The sequence below is a fragment of the Telopea speciosissima genome, chromosome 4 (genome assembly GCF_018873765.1).
Source record: "Telopea speciosissima isolate NSW1024214 ecotype Mountain lineage chromosome 4, Tspe_v1, whole genome shotgun sequence".
Lineage (NCBI taxonomy): Eukaryota > Viridiplantae > Streptophyta > Magnoliopsida > Proteales > Proteaceae > Telopea > Telopea speciosissima.
Window position 1 is genome coordinate 55,922,380 of NC_057919.1, and position 18,511 is coordinate 55,940,890.

Genomic DNA, 18,511 nt, shown 5'->3' on the forward strand with positions numbered 1-18,511 from the left:
GGATGCTGATGAGTAAAGAAAGATGTATATTCAAAGAAGGTGACATCTTTGGAGAGAAGGTGCCTTCGGGAAAACGAATGGTAGCACTTATGGCCCTTGGTAGAGGAGGAATATCCAAGGAAAAGGCGTTTGAGTGCCTTGGGGTCAAGCTTAGTCCTAGCAAATTTATTAACATGGACATAGCACACACACCCAAACACCTTGGGGGAAGAAAGAAAGCAGAAACCTGAGGAGACAAGGTTTACAAAGGGGATTTGGAGCCAAGAAGTTTAGTGGGCCTGCGATTGATTAAAAAGGCAGGAGCAAGAAGGGCATCAGACTAAAAAGTCTTAGGAATATGCATGCCAAATAGTAGACTCCTAGTGACTTCCAACAAATGGCGATAGTAGATAAAGTATACATCAAGTACAGCATACACAAGCAACCTAGGGTCCGAAAACAAATTACCGTGTTTTGCTTGTTTTTTCACAATCTAAAGGTTCCAATATGTCTGTAGATGCTTAATTAGGGTTTTCTTGAAGTTTCGAGCCAAAATATGGCCATTTTACCACAAGAAAAGGTACAGACTCGAAGAAACCCGAAATCTCAAACTATGGAGAAAATTGCACCTCAACAGCTCGTATAGACTGATGCAAAATATTAACAACCCCAAACACTCGATTCATCTACAGCTTTCAAGTTAAATGAAACCAATGTTCACATTCAGTTGTTTTTGTCACACAGAAAAGCATGACCTTACGAACTGAAAGAGACCACCAAATTGATCACTGGACTGAACCAATATTTGACCCTACTGGAAAAATGAAGTATAACAGACAAATAAGAGAATTAATGTTTTTCTTTGTGGAAAAACCTAGAAGTGTAAAATCAAAATGAGGTGGGGGGAAAAAGCATCATATATGAACTCAAAGACTCACCCTTCCGTCCAGCTTCAAATAATTTCTTGATAGCCTCACCACTTGACTTTGGAATCATCACAACAGGAATGGTAATATTAAGAGAAGTATCATTTCCATAGCATGTCATTCCGCCACTTATATCTGAAAAAAAACAACCAGAAAAAAGGTTAGAATCCAATATCCACAAAAAGATAATGGTCAATTGATAGAAGTTGATGGAATAAGCAACTCTCCTTAACTGATTATCAAACAAGAAACAAAAGATTGTCTCGCTCTTAACAATAACAATAATGATATTATCAATGAAAGACAAGCAGTAAGATAAGACTACTAGCCATACAGGCAGTATTGCATATGGGACTATACAATGCATGCCAGGACCACTGTTTTTTGCTACCCAAAGGGCCAGTAAGTCACATTTACTGTATGGTCAATCAGCATCCCCTAATAATAAGATGATAATTATGATCATGATAATGAAATTATGATAAACATTGTACGCACATATGGCTACCTTCTGTATCCTTTATCACCAGTAAACCAAATGCACCTCCGGATTGTGCAACTTCTGCCTTAACTGTGAATCCACAATCACCACGCATAGACAAGGCAATAGATTTGGATAACTGCAGAAGCGCCAGCTTGTTTAAGATATAAGGTGAGAATGCAAATAAACAAAACAAAGGCAAGGAGAAGACGAGATAGAGTAGTTAAGCAACTCTAGTCAAAATTCTAAGCTAACTATAGCATGTGTAAAACAATGAAACCAAAACTACTATATTTATTGATGCTAGACAGTGGTATAAGTCCACTTTTTATGATCTTGTGTGGAAACATGAGTGTAATAATAAGTTAGAAGAAATTTGAGCAACTACAAAAGAGCAAAGGGCTGTTCCACTTTGTATAAGTAATAGTAGAAACAATTAAAATGCATAAGCTACAAAACAGTAAAGCAGCAGATTTTTTTTTTTTTTGTTGGGGGGGGGGGGGGGGGGGGGGAGAGGGGGGTTGTCAACTCTTATGATCACATTTTTTTCCCTTTTTTGGTGCAACACTTTTATGATCACCTTAAGACATAACGAGTACAAACATTCGTTCAATACTTTAGACTTTAGTTTGGCACTAATATCAATTGCAGAAAGGAATATTGAAAGGCTACATCTCTGACAGGTTCAGTGAGAAGATGCAGCGGACATGCTAGAGGTAACCCCACCATTGATCCTAATGTTACTCAGTCACTTGGGTGAGCTCAAGATCTGCATCTCAAGCTGACATCATAGCCCTCTACAAGAAGGTCCATGATGCGGAAGCAAGCCAGAATATTTTTGTTGTGATCTTATTTAGGGCTGTTTTCACATACCAAATATGGAAGGAATGATTTAACAGCTCATGTGGGCAAAGGGCTTGTTCAGCAGTTTCCTTAGTTAATCTAAGTCATAGTTTTCAAGGTGCCACCTAGGTGTCCAGGCAGATTTCTGGGGATCTAGGTGGTTGACGCCTTAGTGGTATTGAATGCCTTGGCCCTTATTTATGCCAAATATCATTTAAAACATTTACTTAAGATATTATTAAAAAATAAGTAAATACCCCCTACTTGAATCCAATAAAAATAGTTAAAAAATTAAATCCCAAAAAAATAAAAAGTCAACCCCCCAATTCAAGAACAAAAACTAGATTTTCGGTGGTACGTGAAATTTTCAACTTGCTAATGCTGGGGTTTTTCTCAAATCTAAAAATTCCATAAATCTTAGCATGGTAAACATTGCTAAAAACCAAAAAAGCAGCAAAATATTATTTCCCTTGATATCTAAAAAAATATTTTCATTCAAAGGCGATTTTGATAGCATTCGCGCACACCAAAAAAAGTTCGACTGCAACATAACTCCTTCAATTTGGATTTGTTGGATAGCTTGTTTTGTGCTCTACCTAATACAAAAAGTCCAATGTAAAAATAAAATCATTTGACCAGTCAAACTTCTTAGAGAACAAGAATATTTCTCTAAACCGAGAGCAGTTTAATTACTTATAGATAAGATCATATTTTATAAGAACATAATAAACCAAATGTGAGACTAGGTATATCATGACAATGCTGTGTCTGGCTTTGTCCAGTGTATATATGTTCATTTATTTTTCTCTTAATACAAACCTTTTAGCTAAAAAAAAGGAATACCATGACAATGACCAATTCCAAGAACAGTATACACCAACTGTATGTTTTGATTGTTTCACACTTCCAATACCTTGCTTCTTCAGTTCTGCTGTCTTCTAGTTCTATGTTAATTTTTGATCACTTGATGTGGCTTAATATTAATTTTTTTTTACTTTTGTGGCTTAGTGTTGTATTGTGATGATATAGGGTATATATTGTAACATACCAAATAATGTTAGAAAAGAGGGGAAATAAAAAATAACACTTGGGCACCGTGTCGCCTAACTGCTTAGGCACCCCCTCCACAGCCTTAGGTCACCTTGTCGCCTTGCCAACTATGATCTAAGCATTAGAGGTTACTGTTGTGATTTTCACTGACTGTGACATAACCATAGTATTAAATCTCGTTTCAGAAGGCCATTTCAGCCAAACCGAATTTTCCGAGATACCGAAATTTCGACAAAATATTGTATTTTTTTCTGAGTTTTGCTTGCCCATTTGTGGGTGTAAAATGCCAAAATCGACAAAATACCAAAACAAAATAACCGAAATTTCGCCGAAACAGTGCAGTTTTTAGATCGAAATTACTGAGATTTCCAAAATTTCAGAAACAAGATGACCGAAATTTCTGAAAGTTTCGAAATATTGCATTTTTTCAATTCGATGTTGCATTTCATTTCGACTCGACCGAAATGAAACGAGATTTTGAACTATGGTCATAACTCATAAGTGAGCATAGTCCACCCACAAACACATATAAACACTAGTTGTTTTCGGTGCAAGAGCACACATGTGAAACTGGACAATCCTGGGCAATCTTCTTATTTCTTCTCTGTTATCCTTACTATTTATCTTTCCCTTTCCTCTTATTTCTTATTGTTAAATTCATTTTCTTTCTGTTGGATCTGACTTCTTTTTCTGTGCTCAAAATGGTATTCCTAAATCTCTCTCAACTTTTGTTTTCAACTTTAATGTACAAGTTAAATGAACTTCTCCATTGGAGACTTGAGCAACAGCAAATCCACTAGGTATTAATCTTGTTAGATAATGATAGATAACTTTCTATAGTATGTACTCATCAGACACAGAAACATAATCTAACATTTCTCATGTCTAATCCATGATTTCCTCTGTCCCAAAAATACTTCAACTTCTAGTGGACTTCTGCGAACATCCACAGAACTCCATGACTACTTCCACTTCCATGGAAATTGGAGTCCAACTTTTTCTCACTTGCATGAAAGAAGGCAACTCTGTTTCAAGATCAAGAAGAGCTTATTCTCTTGTTCATTGGTGATTGGTTATGGAAGGCAATCCACTTGTTTTTGGCTGTTTCCAAAATTTATGGTGATTCACATGACAACCTTGGCTGCCTCATCAATCATCTACTCCCATTTAATGCCTAAGTCAATCACTGTTTAACTTATGTCTGAATGTCTGATAGAGCTAAACATCACTTAACAGAAACCAAGTTAACTCAACCCACAAGTAGAACAGTAAGGTAGAAATTCCAGCAACAAAGGTGATCGATGGCTAAGGAACCAAGGCTTAGATCAAGCCTATGTTCTGGTTGAATGGGAAGTTAGGCTAGAGGAACAGTAACCCCAGGTTTGGTGTGGATCCAATGGTTGGATCAATAGTTATAATAGGAGGAATAAAGATAGAAACTAAGGTGACAGAATAGCAAACAATCAAAATATAGCACACTGCTGGGAAGATCAACACCTAACTTGGGTTGAAGATGAGTTCTAATGAGTAGATACATTCCCCCAAGGATCACATCAAACTGATGGTTAGATGGAGAGATAACAACAACAACAACAACCATAACCTTATCCCAACTAAATGGGGTCGGCTACATGAATCCAAGGGGTCAATAAAGTAAGAGAAATAAGGTAAGTAGAGGGAAGTAAAAAAATAAAAGGGGTAGTAAAATAACAATAATAATAAAATAAAATTAGTAGAGGAAAAAGTCTAAGCAGTAGTCAAAGCAGCATCCCAGGAACATCTCCGTAAGAGGGGTCGGCTACACGGGTCCAAACAACTCTATCCACTGCCATACTGGATCAAACCCTACCATATGCATATCCTTTCTTACCACTTCTCCAATAGTCATTTTAGGCCTGCCCCTACCTCTTTTAGCTCCTTCCAACTGAATCTGGTCACTCTTCCTTACTGGTGCATCCATGGTTCTCCGTTGGACATGACCAAACCACCTCAAGCAGCTCTCACGAAGCTTGTCCTGGATTGGTGCAACTCCCAATTCAGTTCTAATACAAACATTCCTTACTCTATCTCTCCTGGTCTTACCGCACATCCTCCTCAACATCCTCATCTCCACTACACTCATCTTATCTATATTACTCTTCTTAACTGCCCAACATTCTGCCCCATATGTCATTGTTGGTCTTAGTACTGTCCAACAGAATTTCCCTTAAGCTTAATAGGCATGCGTTTGTCACATAAAACTCTTGATGCACCTCTCCACTTCATCCATCCTACTTTAATTATGTGGGAGACATCATCCTCTATATCACCCTCTTTGTTAATGGTGAGCCCAAGGTATCTAAAACATTCACTTTGTGGTAGCTCTCGCTCCTCAAGTTTCACCACTTCATCACCTCTCCTGGTTTGACTAAAGTGACACATCATATATTCTGTTTTTGTTCTGCTTAACTTAAAACCTCTTGATTCCAAGCATGATTGCCATAACTCCAGCTTCGCATTAATCCTTTCCACTATCTCATCTATCAAAACAATATCATCAGCGATTAGCATACACCAAGGGACCTCATCTTGAATGTGCCTTGTTAAATCATCCATGATGAGTGCAAACAAATAGGGGCTTAGAGCTGATCCTTGGTGTAACCCAATTGTAATTGGGAATTCACTACTTTGTCCCTCCCTCTGCAGTTTGGACATTTGTCACCACGCCCTCATACATGTCCTTAATTATATTCACATGGGCATGAAATTAGTAAGTAGGTCAGATTTAGTAACTTACTAAACTGAAGCAGAACTAACCATTAGATGGAGCTTGGTTTCGAATCGATGGAGGGCCTCCAACAGTAGATGAACTCTTTAAAACCCCACAAGGAGCTGCTGGACAGATTGGAAAATGTAAGAGAGAAAATTGCTGTAGCAGAACTTCTAATCAAGATGCCGCAGGGTATACAGATGGCAGGAATGGCTCCAACAGACCTTGATATCACATTATCACCTACAGCAACCTAACCACAATAACACAGCAGGGAGGTGATCTCATCCTTAGTAATAGGTCTCGGACAGTTTAATAGGCCTAGAGTTGCAGAAAAATAAAATACAAACAAGGGGAAGAAGAAGGGAATATGACCAAGTCCTCTCACCTATGGCATTGGTTAGTCTCTCACTAACTACAAGGCATCTCATCACTCATCTGTATGACTCTATCACACGGCAATAACAATGGAATAAGTCAGTATTCATTCAACTATTCAAAATTGTGGGGGTAGGCTCTAAGGCCCTTACCATACGTAGAAGGTAATAGTGCCTCTAGAAAAGGAAAACAGATAAATAGGCAGTGTCTAAGAATAGTCCTACACATTTAGTAGGGCTGCCTTGTACAATAAGGAAACTAGAAAATAGTAACTAATAGGATCCTACCACATATGTTATAAGATAGGTTTCCTATTAACAGAAACAACGTTAGAAATAGAAAGTTACTAACCTAAAGATACCAGAAATGTTGGGCAGTTAAGAAATGTCATATTGAGAAGCAATATGTAGCAGAGATGAGGATGTTAAGATGGCTGTGTGGAAAAACTACGGAGGATAAAATAAGGAATGAACATATTAGAGCTGACTTGGGAGTTGCCCCGATCAATGATAAGTTGGAAGTTAAAGAATGTAGGAGAACAAGGAGAAAGATGAATGTAGAAGGTTGGAGAAGAAGAGAGAGGAGAAGAGAGATGATGGTGCAATGTTGTGTGTTGGGAGTGTTCACTCCACCACACCTATATTATTTCACTAACAATAAGAAAGGAGTTACATACACCTACCTAGGGAGGTAAAAGGTACAAAAAGAAAAATTACAATATAAGGCAACTAAACAATCTAGTTCCTAAATTACCCTTATTACACACTCTAACACTCCCCCCTCAAGCTGGAGAATAAATGTTATGCATTCCCAGTTTGCATAAAAGGGCACTAAACTGATTAGGGAAGAGCCCCTTGGTACAGATGTCAGCTAGTTGATCACATGTCTTAACAAAAGGAGTACAGATGTAGCCAGAGTCAATCTTCTCTTTGATGAACTACCTATCCACTTCAATATGCTTTGTTATGTCATGTTGCACAGGATTGCGGGCTATCCTTATGGCAGCCTTGTTATAATAAATTTTCATAGGTGCTTCAATATCAAACCCCAACTCTTGGACTAGCCTCTTTAACCATAGGAGTTCACAAACTCCATGAGCCATAGCCATAAACTCAGCCTCTGCACTAGATCTGACCACCACAGGTTGCTTCTTGCTCCTCCAAGTGACCAAATTACCACTCACAAATGTACAATAACCTAATGTAGATTGTCTGTCTGAACTGAACTAGCCCAATCCTGATGCAAGTTAGATTTTAGGTTGAGAAGGTAAGTAAGGGAGAAGGAAGACTTGAAAAACCCTGACATGCTGCCACCCAGGACAATTGAGAACCAACAATTCTCCACGGTCTTCCTGATCAATGCAGTCCATGTTTCACAAAACCCAAATCTGGAGAGAACACGCCAGAGGAACTCCCATTCCAGTAGGTCGTAGGCCTTTGCCATATCGAGTTTGAGGATGGCATTGCCCCCTCGAGTCCTCTTATTCAAGTCATGAGCCATTTCCTGCACAATGGATATGTTGTCGTGGATAGACCTACCCTGCACAAAAGCACCCTGCTCCTCCGCCACTAATGACGGGAGAAGCCCTGCCAGCCTGGAAACAAATATTTTGGCAATAATCTTGTAGGAAAAATTACAAAGACTAATGGGGCGAAAATCAGCCATTACCTCAGGGTTGTCCTTCTTGGGAATAAGAACCAAATTGGCAGAAGTGAAGCCCCTAGGGAGGGCTCCCCCCTGAAAAAATCCACAACCGCCGCCCAGACATCCTGGCACACCACCACCCAACAAGTTATGAAGAAGTACCCTGAGAAACAGTCTGGACCCGGTGCACTATCGCTCGATAAAGAGAAGACAGCCCCCTTTACCTCCTCCAGAGATGGGGGTAACATAAGGGCATTGTTATCCGCCTCCGACACAGTCCTGGGAATCATAGCCAATAATTCATCATCAACTTGGCATCCCTGGGAAGAGAAGACCTTAAAAAAGTGTCTCACTGCCTCTGCCTGCACCCCCTCATAATCAGTAATCCACACACCATCCCCCCCCTTTAATTTTATTCACACATGCTTGCTTTCTCTTGATAATGACAATGGAGTGAAAAAACTTCGTGTTACGATCCCCTTCCTTCAGCCAGGTTACCCTGGATTTCTGTCTCCAGTAAATTTCCTCCTGAAGAAGCACACCCTGCAAAGCCTCCCTGGCCTCCCCAAGGGCTGCCCTAGCCTCATCACCGGCACCCACTGCCTCAGCCCTACTCACTGAGTCCTCTGCATCCCTAACCTTCTGGTGCACATTGCCAAAACCTCCTTGTTCCATTTACGGAGAGCACTGCGAAGTCCCTTGAGTTTCATGTACAAAACAAACAAGGGCAAGCCAACTACCGGTTTAAACCTCCCCTTTTACAAAATCCTGAAAATCCGGATGAAGCAACCACATTTGCTGAAACTTAAAAGCAGAGCCCACCCTGTTGGCCACAGTTGTGGAAGATAGCCAAATAGGAGCGTGGCCAGAGCACGTCCTGCTAAGGTAAGCAACCCCCCACCTAGGAAAAGCCCCAACCCATTCAGCATTAACCAAGAAGCGATCAAATCTGGCAAGCACCCTTCCTACACCTACCTGGTTATTCGACCAAGTAAAAACATTTCCAGCATAACCTGCATCGATAAGCCCCGAGCAGCTCACAAATAGCCCAAACTCCTCTAGCGACATCGAGCACGCTGGCCTTCCACCTGCTTTCTCAGACAGGGAAGCCACTGCATTAAAGTCCCCACCCACAGCCTAAGGGAAGGAGTTATCCCTTGAAAAAAGCTCCAACCTCTCCCACATCTCCCTCCGCTCCATCGCCGTGCAAAACCCATGGACAAAGGTGAGGATGAAATTTACCGCACTGGCATCCACACAGTCCAGTGAAACAAACTGGGGGTGCTCCTCAGCCACACGAACCTAAATCGAGGCCTTCCAGAAAACCCAAATTCTATCAGACGTATGCAGCGATTCCATCCCAATCTGGTGCATAATCCGCCTCGCCTTAATAGTCTGAGCCTTGGGCTCTGCAATGGCAACAATATCAACTCTATACAGACATATTAAAGCTTTCAGGCGCCTAGAAGTAGGCTTATTCCCTATGCCCTGATTCCAGAATAGACAACTCATCTGGCACCCTGGGGGGAAGAGTTCAACGATCTCATAGATCTTGTGACACGTCAGGAAGGGGCCTCAATAGATGACCATCCTCGCCTGGCCTTCATAATTTTCTTCCTCTTGTACACACGGGCAGCACTGAGGCACACAGTCTGAGGGGGCAACCGTCTCCCAGTACGAACACCTGTAGCCACTGTCTCCATGTTGTCCTCACCATTCCTCTTAAAGGACTTGTGGATCCGGTCTGTAATGGTAGCGTGAAAACGCCTGAAACTCTCCATCACTGCCTCCCGACTTGGCGCAGCCTGGGCAACCTGTTCTGACACATGGCCATCATCCCTCGCCCTCATGGGCCCCTCAAAGCCTTCAAAAAAAGGCACAGAAATTTCTCCTACTGACTGCGCACAGTCCTTCTCCGTAATAAGGCCAGCAGCGTCATCATTGCCATTATCCCCACAAGGAACTACCACCATACAACCCTGCGACTCTACCTCCGGGCCACTGCCAGATGCAATCTCGCCCACCACAAGAATTTTGCCTTCTTCCACCATTTGTGCTGCCCCCTTGGTCGAAAATACTTCCGGCGAACCAGCAGCCACAGATCGAGCAACGTCTCCCTGCTGGCCATTCACAACCAGCGCCTCGCTACCCTTTCCATCGCAGTCGCCCTGCGCATCCTCCTGTAACAACGGAGGGCCAGAGCCCTGGTGCTCCATAGTCCTCCAACACCCCACTCGTCTCCTCCACCTCCTTGGGATTACCAGAGCATTCTGCCCAGGCGTACTGCCATCCACCCTGTGACCACCGTTGGAGGGTCCCTCTCCCCTCAGAATGAAGACACCCTCATTGTTTCTAGCACCAACATCAACCTGTACCGCCACGGCAGGGATAGTACCCTGAACAGCCTGAATTCCGGTTGCGCTCGACCCCTCAACTTCATTCCCCTTATATCAAAGTTTTGCATAGTGACAATGCACGAGAATATTTTTCTTCTCCATTTGATGTTTTCATAACCACTCATGGTATTTTTCATCAGTCTTCTTGTCCTGACACACCTCAACAAAATGGTGTGGCAGAACGAAAGAATCGCCATTTGATGGAGATTACTCGGTCCCTCTTCTCTTTGAAATGAAGGTGACCAAATCCTTTTGGGCAGATGCCGTTCTGACTGCATGTTATCACATCAATCGAATGCCCCCTTCATTGCCGAAAGGTGGTATTCCTCATTCCTTGTTTTTTCCTTCCGACCCTTTATTTCATTTGCCCCCACGTGTTTGTGGGTGTGTTTGTTTTATTCGGAATCACACCCATGGGTTATCCAAACTTGACCCTAAATCTCTCAAATGTATTTTTGTTGGCTACTCCCGTGTTCAGAAGGGGTATCGGTGTTATTCTCCCACTCTTCAGAAATATTTTATTACTACTGATGTCTCTTTCTTCAACTCTCACTCGTATTCGGATACACCAGTTATTTCATCTACTTTGGATGAGGAGATTCCCATTTATGTTGTTCATTCTCCTATGTCTGTGCCTATTTCCCCTGCTCCTGTGCCGGTGCCTCCTCCATCTGTTTCTGTACCTATGCGAGTCCAACCTGCGGTTCGCAATGTTTATGGCCATCATCCAAGGGAGGAAGCTGCTGCCCCTGTTGATCCTCTACCTGCTGCCATGTCTTTGCCATCTGAAGATTCTACACCAGTCCCTTGTTCCTCCACCTTCAGATTTGGATCTTCCCATTACTCAGCGCAAAGGTAAGTGTCGGTGTGCTCGCCGTCCTCTTTCTACTCATGTTTCCTATTCTGGTTTGTCTACTTCCTTTCGCGCTTGTCTGTCTACTGTTACATCTCATCCTATTCCTCATAACCTTGCAGAGGCATTATCTAGTTTTGGCTGGAGGACAGCTATAGAGGAGGAATTACAGGCATTAGAATATAATCAGACTTGGGATCTTGTTCCTTTGTCGCCTAGGAAATCTGCTATAGGCTACCGATGGGTTTATGCTGTCAAGGTTCATGCAGATGGCTCCCTTGCTCGCCTAAAGGCCCGCCTGGTGGCCAAGGGTTATGCATAAGTTTATGGGGTGGACTATTTTGATACCTTTTCTCCTGTTGCTAAACATAATTTTGTTCGGGTCTTGATCTCTCTTGCAACTACTCATAAGTGGCCATTGCACCAATTGGATGTTAAGAATGCATTTCTTCATGGTAACCTACAGGAGGAGGTGTATATAGAGCAACCTCCCGGGTTTGTTGCTCAGGGGGAGTCTGGCCTTGTTTGTAAACTAAAGAAGTCCTTGTATGGTTTGAAACAGTCTCCCAGAGCCTGGTTTGGTCGTTTCACAGAAGTAGTCCTTGAGTTTGGCCTATCTCGATGTAACAGTGATTACTCTGTCTTTTATCGAAGGACCAACACAGGCAAAATTTTCCTTATGGTATATGTGGATGATATAGTGATTACTGGAGATGACTCTGAAGGAATTAAGAGTTTAAAGTCTCATTTCCAACAGCGGTTTCAAACTAAGGATTTAGGGAAGTTAAACTATTTCCTAGATGTTGAAGTGGCTCAGTCAAAGAAGGGTATATCTCTATCATAGCGAAAATACACTCTTGACCTGCTTACAGAGACTAGGATGCTAGGGTGTAGACCTCTTGATAACCCAATGGATCCTAATGCCAAAACTTGTTGCTGAAGAGGGGGATGTTCTTGACGATCCAAAGCAATATAGAAGACTTGTTGGGAAGCTCAACTACTTGACTTTCACCAGACCGGGTATTGCTTTCCCACTAAGTGTTGTGAGTCAATTTTTGTCATCTCCTCGAACTCCTCATTGGGATGCTGTTATACGAATTTTCAGATACCTTAAAAAGGCTCCAGGGCGTGGATTAGTATATGGTAGTCATGGACATGGGAGAGTTGAAGGGTTCTCAAATTGGGCTAGATCACCTGTTGATAAGAGATCAACTATAGGGTATTGTGTGTTTGTGGGACGCAACCTTGTCTCGTGGAAGAGCAAGAAACAGAGTGTAGTGGCTAGATCAAGTGCAGAGTCCGAATATCGAGCCATGACACATGCAACTTCTGAATTGGTTTGGCTGAAAATGCTATTGACTGAGCTTGGGTTTGAGGATCCCTCACCCATGTAGTTATGGTGTGATAACCAGGCAGCAATACATATTGCCTCGAACCCAGTGTTTCATGAAAGGACCAAACATATTGAGGTAGATTGTCACTTTGTTCGGGAAAAACTTCAGTAGGGAGTGATCTCTGCAAAGCATGTCAAAACAGGAGACCAACTTGCAGACATTTTCACTAAGTCATTAGGAAGTGGGAGGATTGATTGTATTTGTAACAAGCTGGGCATGATTGATATATATGCTCCAGCTTGAGGGGGAGTGTTGAGAGGGTGATAGTGATAGAGTTATGCATGTAAGGGTAGTTCTGTCATTGTCATATTATAAGACATGACTTAGTTGTCATTTACTCTTTCTTTTATTTCTTCTTTCCTCCCTAGGGAGGCTTATGTAATTTCCAGAAGTTTATTTATGAAGTTATTATGTGTGTTGAGTGAACATCGATTATTTTACCAATCCCTCTTCTTCTTCTTCCTCTCTTCTCTTCTCCTCTTCTTCTCCTTCTTTGTTGCTGTAAATTACTTCTCCCTTGCTAGAATCGATCCCCTTTTACGTTTGAACTGATAGTCCCTCTCGGGATCAGCGTCAAACCCTTTGGCACTAATCCCGAGAGATCTCCTCTCCTATTTTATTTTATCTGTTGTTACTTTCCCTTTTTACCCCTATTTTCACAAAACCCCCATTATATGAAAATATATCGAGTTCCTCTCTTCTTAACGAGAGAGAGCTCTTTGGCTCTCAACTTCTCTTCTCTCCTTCTCCTGCTTCTACCTCTCTTCATTCTCTATTTTCTAGTTTATTTATAGGGTCGATTGCGGTATTTCTTGGGAATAGAGGTTGCCTATTCAGCCAATGGTATATCTCTTTCCCAGATAAAGTATACTCTTGACTTGTTAAGTGATACAGGGGTGCTTGGGTGTAAACCTGCCGATACCCCTCTGGAGCCTAACACTCACTTGAAGAGTAAGGACGGTGACCCTGTTGATAAGGGTAGTTATCATAGATTAGTTGGTCGGTTGATATATCTATCCCATACCCGACCTGATATTGCCTTTGCAATAAGTGTTGTTAGTCAATTTATGCATGACTCTCACTCTTCTCATCTAGAGGCCGCATACAGAATTTTAAGGTACCTTAAATCTTCTCCTGGAAAAGGAATCTTATATTCTCTACACAGTCATCTTTAGGTAGAAGCCTTCATTGATGCAGATTAGGCAGGCAGCCCTGATGATAGAAAATCAACGTCTAGATATTGTACCTTTGTTGGAGGAAATTTAACTACTTGGAGGAGTAAGGAACAGGCAGTGGTTGCTCGGTCTAGTGCTGAAGCTGAATGTTGAATAATGTATACCAGGGTATTCTGGTCTTTCTGGTATTTTATTTATGCTTTATTTATGTACTTTTGAACAAGGGTAGAATTGTAATTAGGGCTGTGACACTGTTCATGTGAACAGTGCCGTAAATACTGTTCCCCTTTGTAATCTCTTTCATTATTATTATAAATAGAGAGCTTGACTGATCTCATTGATCATGCAAGCCATTCAGTCCAATTGTGTTTCGTTAACATGGCATCAGAGCCAATTCTGATCTAAAGTTACAAAACACTTCCCCCCTCTCCCACCCAATCGTTTCTCTCTTCTCCTTTCTTTCTCAGCTTCTTCTTCTTCTCCTTTTTTTTTCTGTTTTTTTTTTTTACCGCTTAAGGGGCAGCACTAATGAGGTGATCGAATGATCTAGTTGTGCCCTCCATCTACCTCAATCGATGCTATAAGGTTTTTTTCTTCTCTGCGATAGCTGCTGCCCAGTTTTTCTTCTGCGATTTTTTGGAGAATCTCCCCCTTGAAGATCAAGTCTCATTCCTACTGGAGATTGGTTGTTCGCATTGGGGGTTCCATTCTAGCAGCTCTGGACAGCTTCTATTGCAAGTCTACATCACATATTGAAGCCCCTTTCCTCTATCGACACTCATCGATTTTAGGGTTAGGTTTCTCCCGTTTTGCTGATTTTTTTAGGGGAGTTTTATACACACCAAAGGAGCACTCGACCAGCATATCAGCCCCATCCTAGGAGTTTTGCTGCCAAATCTCAGATTTCCAATTTCTGGATCGATTTTTTGTTGGCTTTCTCTGTTGATTACCTGCAAGTATGCTTGGGTCAGATATTACCACAGCTACCTCAGGAGAACAAGGTCAGTCCAGGACTGAATTCCTCCCTTGCGCTGCTGCAATTAAATTGGATGGTTCCAATTACTTGATGTGGGCCAGATCTCTTTCTCTAACTGTGGCTGCAAGAGGACTCACTGGCCATCTTACTGACACCTCTGTTCAGCCCCCTGATGAAGGCCCTCTTCAGGCTCGTTGGACTGCTAATGATGCGATGGTTATGTCATTCGTATTGAACTCTATGCACTCTGATATCTCTGGTCAGTATCTTCTCCTTGACACAGCTACACAAATTTGGACTGCTGCCAAGGAAACGTATGGAAAGTTGGGGAATGATGCTCAAGTTTATGAGATTCGTAAGACCCTCCATACCACTACACAAAAAGAATTGTTTGTTTCTAAGTACTATGCTGCCCTCAAGAGTCTATGGCAACAATTGGATCACTACTCTCGGCTTCAGCCCTCTACTGCTGCGGACATTGCTGCCTATCGCAAAATATGTGGACCAGATTCGTACCTATGATTTTTTGGCTGGACTTAATGCTGAATATGATCCAATTCGGGTTCAAGTTCTTGGTCAGGTACCTTTTCCAACCATGGAGCATGCCTTTGCTTTTGTTCACACTGAAGAAACTCGTAGGGCTGTAATGTTACTCACCCCTACGGTTTTAAAAATCAGCCCTACAAGCTGCTGGTTCTACTCCTATTCCTCCATCTGAGGGTAATGCTTCGGCTGCTTCAACAAAGGAGCCTGTCAAGTGTGAACATTGCAACAAACCATATCACACTAAGGCTACTTGCTGGAAATTACATGGGAAGCCTGCTGATTTTGAGGCCAAACGTGTCGTGGTAAAACTAGAAACAAGGCTAATCACACTGAAAATGTAGCTACAGCCCCCACTACTGAAGGTGGCCTCTCCCAGGAAGATTACAAGCTTTCCGGCGTATGTTACAGACTTCCGCTGCCTCTACTACATCTGTTCCTACCAGTTACTCTACTCCATCAGGTTCCCACTTTGCCCATTCAGGTATCTATTTTGCTGGTCATTGTGCCTCGGTTGTCTCCACTCCATGGATTATAGACTCCGGGCTCCGGTGCCTACATGACAGGTTCTTCTAACCTTTTCCATACCTATTCTCCTACTTCAAGCAAGGATAAAGTTAAAGTAGCTGATGAATCCCTCTCATGGTTACAGACTACTAATCTTCTCTCTATTAGTAGCATTACCAAACATCTGAATTGCAGAGTAACTTATTTTCCAAATCATTGTGTTTTTCAGGAACTGGACTCGGGGAAGACGATTGGATCGGGTAGTGTGCACGGTAGATTGTACCTGCTTGATGATGGACTTCCTCTTTCAAGAGCGTTACCTTCTTCATTATGTCAGCCATCTTCATTCTCCTCAGAGTTACACCAATGGCATTCTAGATTAGGACACCCCCCCTTAGGAACTTTATCTCATTTATTTTCATCCTTAGTTAAGAATTGTAATAAGGAAGAGTTTTTTTGTGAGGCTTGTGTCTTAGTCAAACAGACACGTTCAAATTATCCTATTTCTAATCAAAGATGTTCTTCCCTATTCAATTTGGTTCATACTGATATGTGGGATCCTAGTTGTAAGGTTTCTATTTCTGGTCATCAATGGTTTGTCACTTTCATAGATTGTTATTCTAGGTTCACTTGGGTCTATATGATGCACACAAAAGCTGAAGTTTTTTCCTGTTTTCAGCACTTTCACAAAATGGTTCAGACCCAATTTGATGCCACTCTCAAAGTCTTGAGACGTGACAATGGGATATAGTATATGGAAGGTCAGTTCTAAAAATACCTGGCTGCCCATGGCATTTTACATCAGACCAGTTGTGTTGATACTCCAACCTAGAATGGTATGGCTAAGAGGAAAAATCGCCATCTCTTGGAGGTGGCTAAAGCACTTATGGTTACTCGAACTGTTCCCTCCTTCTATTGGGGGAATGGTGTCGTATTTAATTAATAGGCTGCCCTCTCAGGTACTTGGTTCCAAGTCCCCTGTCGAGCTTCTACAGGGCTCTTCATTTTTATTGTTCCCCCCAGGGTTTTTGGCTGTGTTTGTTACGCTAGGGATACTAAATCCCCTGGTAAACTTGAGCCCCGCAGTCTCCGCTGCATTTTCTTGGGTTACTCTGCCACCCAAAAGGGGTACAAATGCTATTACCCTCCTGCCCGACGTACCATGATGAGTATGGATGTTGTCTTTCATAAGACTCTCTCCTACTATTCGTCCCCACCACTTCAGGGGAGAGTGTCAGTGAAGATGTGTTGACCATAGAACCTCCCTTTTCATATGCTCACAATGAGTTTGTTCCTGTTCCTCCTACTCCTAATCCTCCCTCTGCCTCAGTGGGAGAGGTTTCTATACAGGGGGAGACCATCACAGATAATGTTGACATTCCTATTCAGGGGGAGACAACTCCAGTCCGGCTAACTCCAATCCAGAAAATCATTAGTGAATTTCAGAGGAGGATTAATGATTCTAATGTGCAGACTTATGCAAGAAAACATAAGCAGCTTCAATCCACTGCAGCACCAGTACCCATTCAGTTGTCGAACTTGAATCCAGAACTTGCTTCTCTACCCGGTAATACTTCTTCTCTTGATCTACCTATTGCCGTTCGCAAAGGTGTCAGGGCTAGCACTAAGCACCCTATATCCCATGTTGTTTCCTATGACTCCCTTTCTCCATCTTTTGGCGCTTTAGTTTCTTCTCTTTCTTCTGTTCGTATTCCTAACAATTGGCAGGAAGTTCTATCAGATGGAAAGTGGAAGGCAGCAATGATGGAAGAAATGGAAGCCCTGAAAAAAAATGACACATGGGAGCTTGTGGTTCTTCCACCAGGGAAAAGGACTATTGGATGTAAGTAGGTGTTTGTAGTGAAACAGAAGGTAGATGGCACTTTGGATAGATATAAGGCACGACTCGTGGCAAAGGGGTTCACTCAGACATACAGGATTGATTACCAGGAGACCTTTGCCCCTGTTGCAAAGCTGAATACTGTTCGAGTTTTGCTATCTTGTGCAGTCAATCTTGTATGGGATTTACAGCAGCTGGATGTGAAGAATGCCTTCCTAAATGGAGAACTAGATGAGGAGGTGTATATGGACATTCCACCAGGGTTCTCTTGTGACAAAAACCAAGGCAAAGTATGTAAATTGAAGCATGCACTTTATAAGCTGAAGCAGTCACCTAGAGCATGGTTTAGCCAGCTTCACAAGGCCATGGTTTCTGTAGGCTATAAGCAGAGTAATGCTGATCACACTCTCTTTATAAAGAGGGTTGGTGAAAAACTTACTATTCTTATAGTCTACGTTGATGACATTGTGGTTACTGGCAATGATCGTAATTTCTTGGGATTGAAGTTGCCAAATCTTCTAAGGGCATTTTTCTCTCCCAAAGGAAGTATGTCCTAGATTTATTGGTTGAAACTGGTTTGTTAGGATGTCACCCTTCAGATACTCCTATGGATGCTAATGTTCGTCTCAAAGAAAAGGAGGGTGAACCTGTTGATAAGGGCCGGTACCAAAGACTAGTGGAGAAGTTGATTTATCTCTCACACACACGACTTGACATTGCTGTTGCCGTGAGTACTGTGAGTCAGCTTATGCATGATCCCCATTCTTCTCATATGGA

General features: G+C 42.1%; 2 protein-coding genes across 2 annotated transcripts in view; one reads left to right on the top strand and one right to left on the bottom strand.

Annotated features, from left to right (window-relative positions):
• The window catches only part of LOC122660569 (signal peptide peptidase-like 2), a 120,939-nt gene extending 104,719 nt beyond the window's left edge, over positions 1 to 16,220 (bottom strand). Inside the window, exons 1-2 of the mRNA XM_043855936.1 lie at positions 16,215 to 16,220; positions 918 to 1,040 (exon numbers count right to left, since the gene is read on the bottom strand). Coding sequence (XP_043711871.1) covers positions 918 to 1,026 — 109 coding nt within the window. The 5' untranslated portion in view covers positions 1,027 to 1,040; positions 16,215 to 16,220. The remainder of the gene's footprint in view (positions 1 to 917; positions 1,041 to 16,214) is intronic.
• LOC122659435 (secreted RxLR effector protein 161-like) lies at positions 12,220 to 12,693 on the top strand. The gene has a single exon (XM_043854544.1). It carries the CDS (start codon positions 12,220 to 12,222, stop codon positions 12,691 to 12,693), a length of 474 nt encoding a protein of 157 aa, XP_043710479.1.
• Positions 16,221 to 18,511: the final 2,291 nt, after the last annotated feature.

Excerpts from the sequence above, each read along its gene's own strand:
- LOC122659435 (XM_043854544.1), top strand. The coding sequence starts at position 12,220 with ATGCCAAAACTTGTTGCTGAAGAGGGGGATGTTCTTGACGATCCAAAG.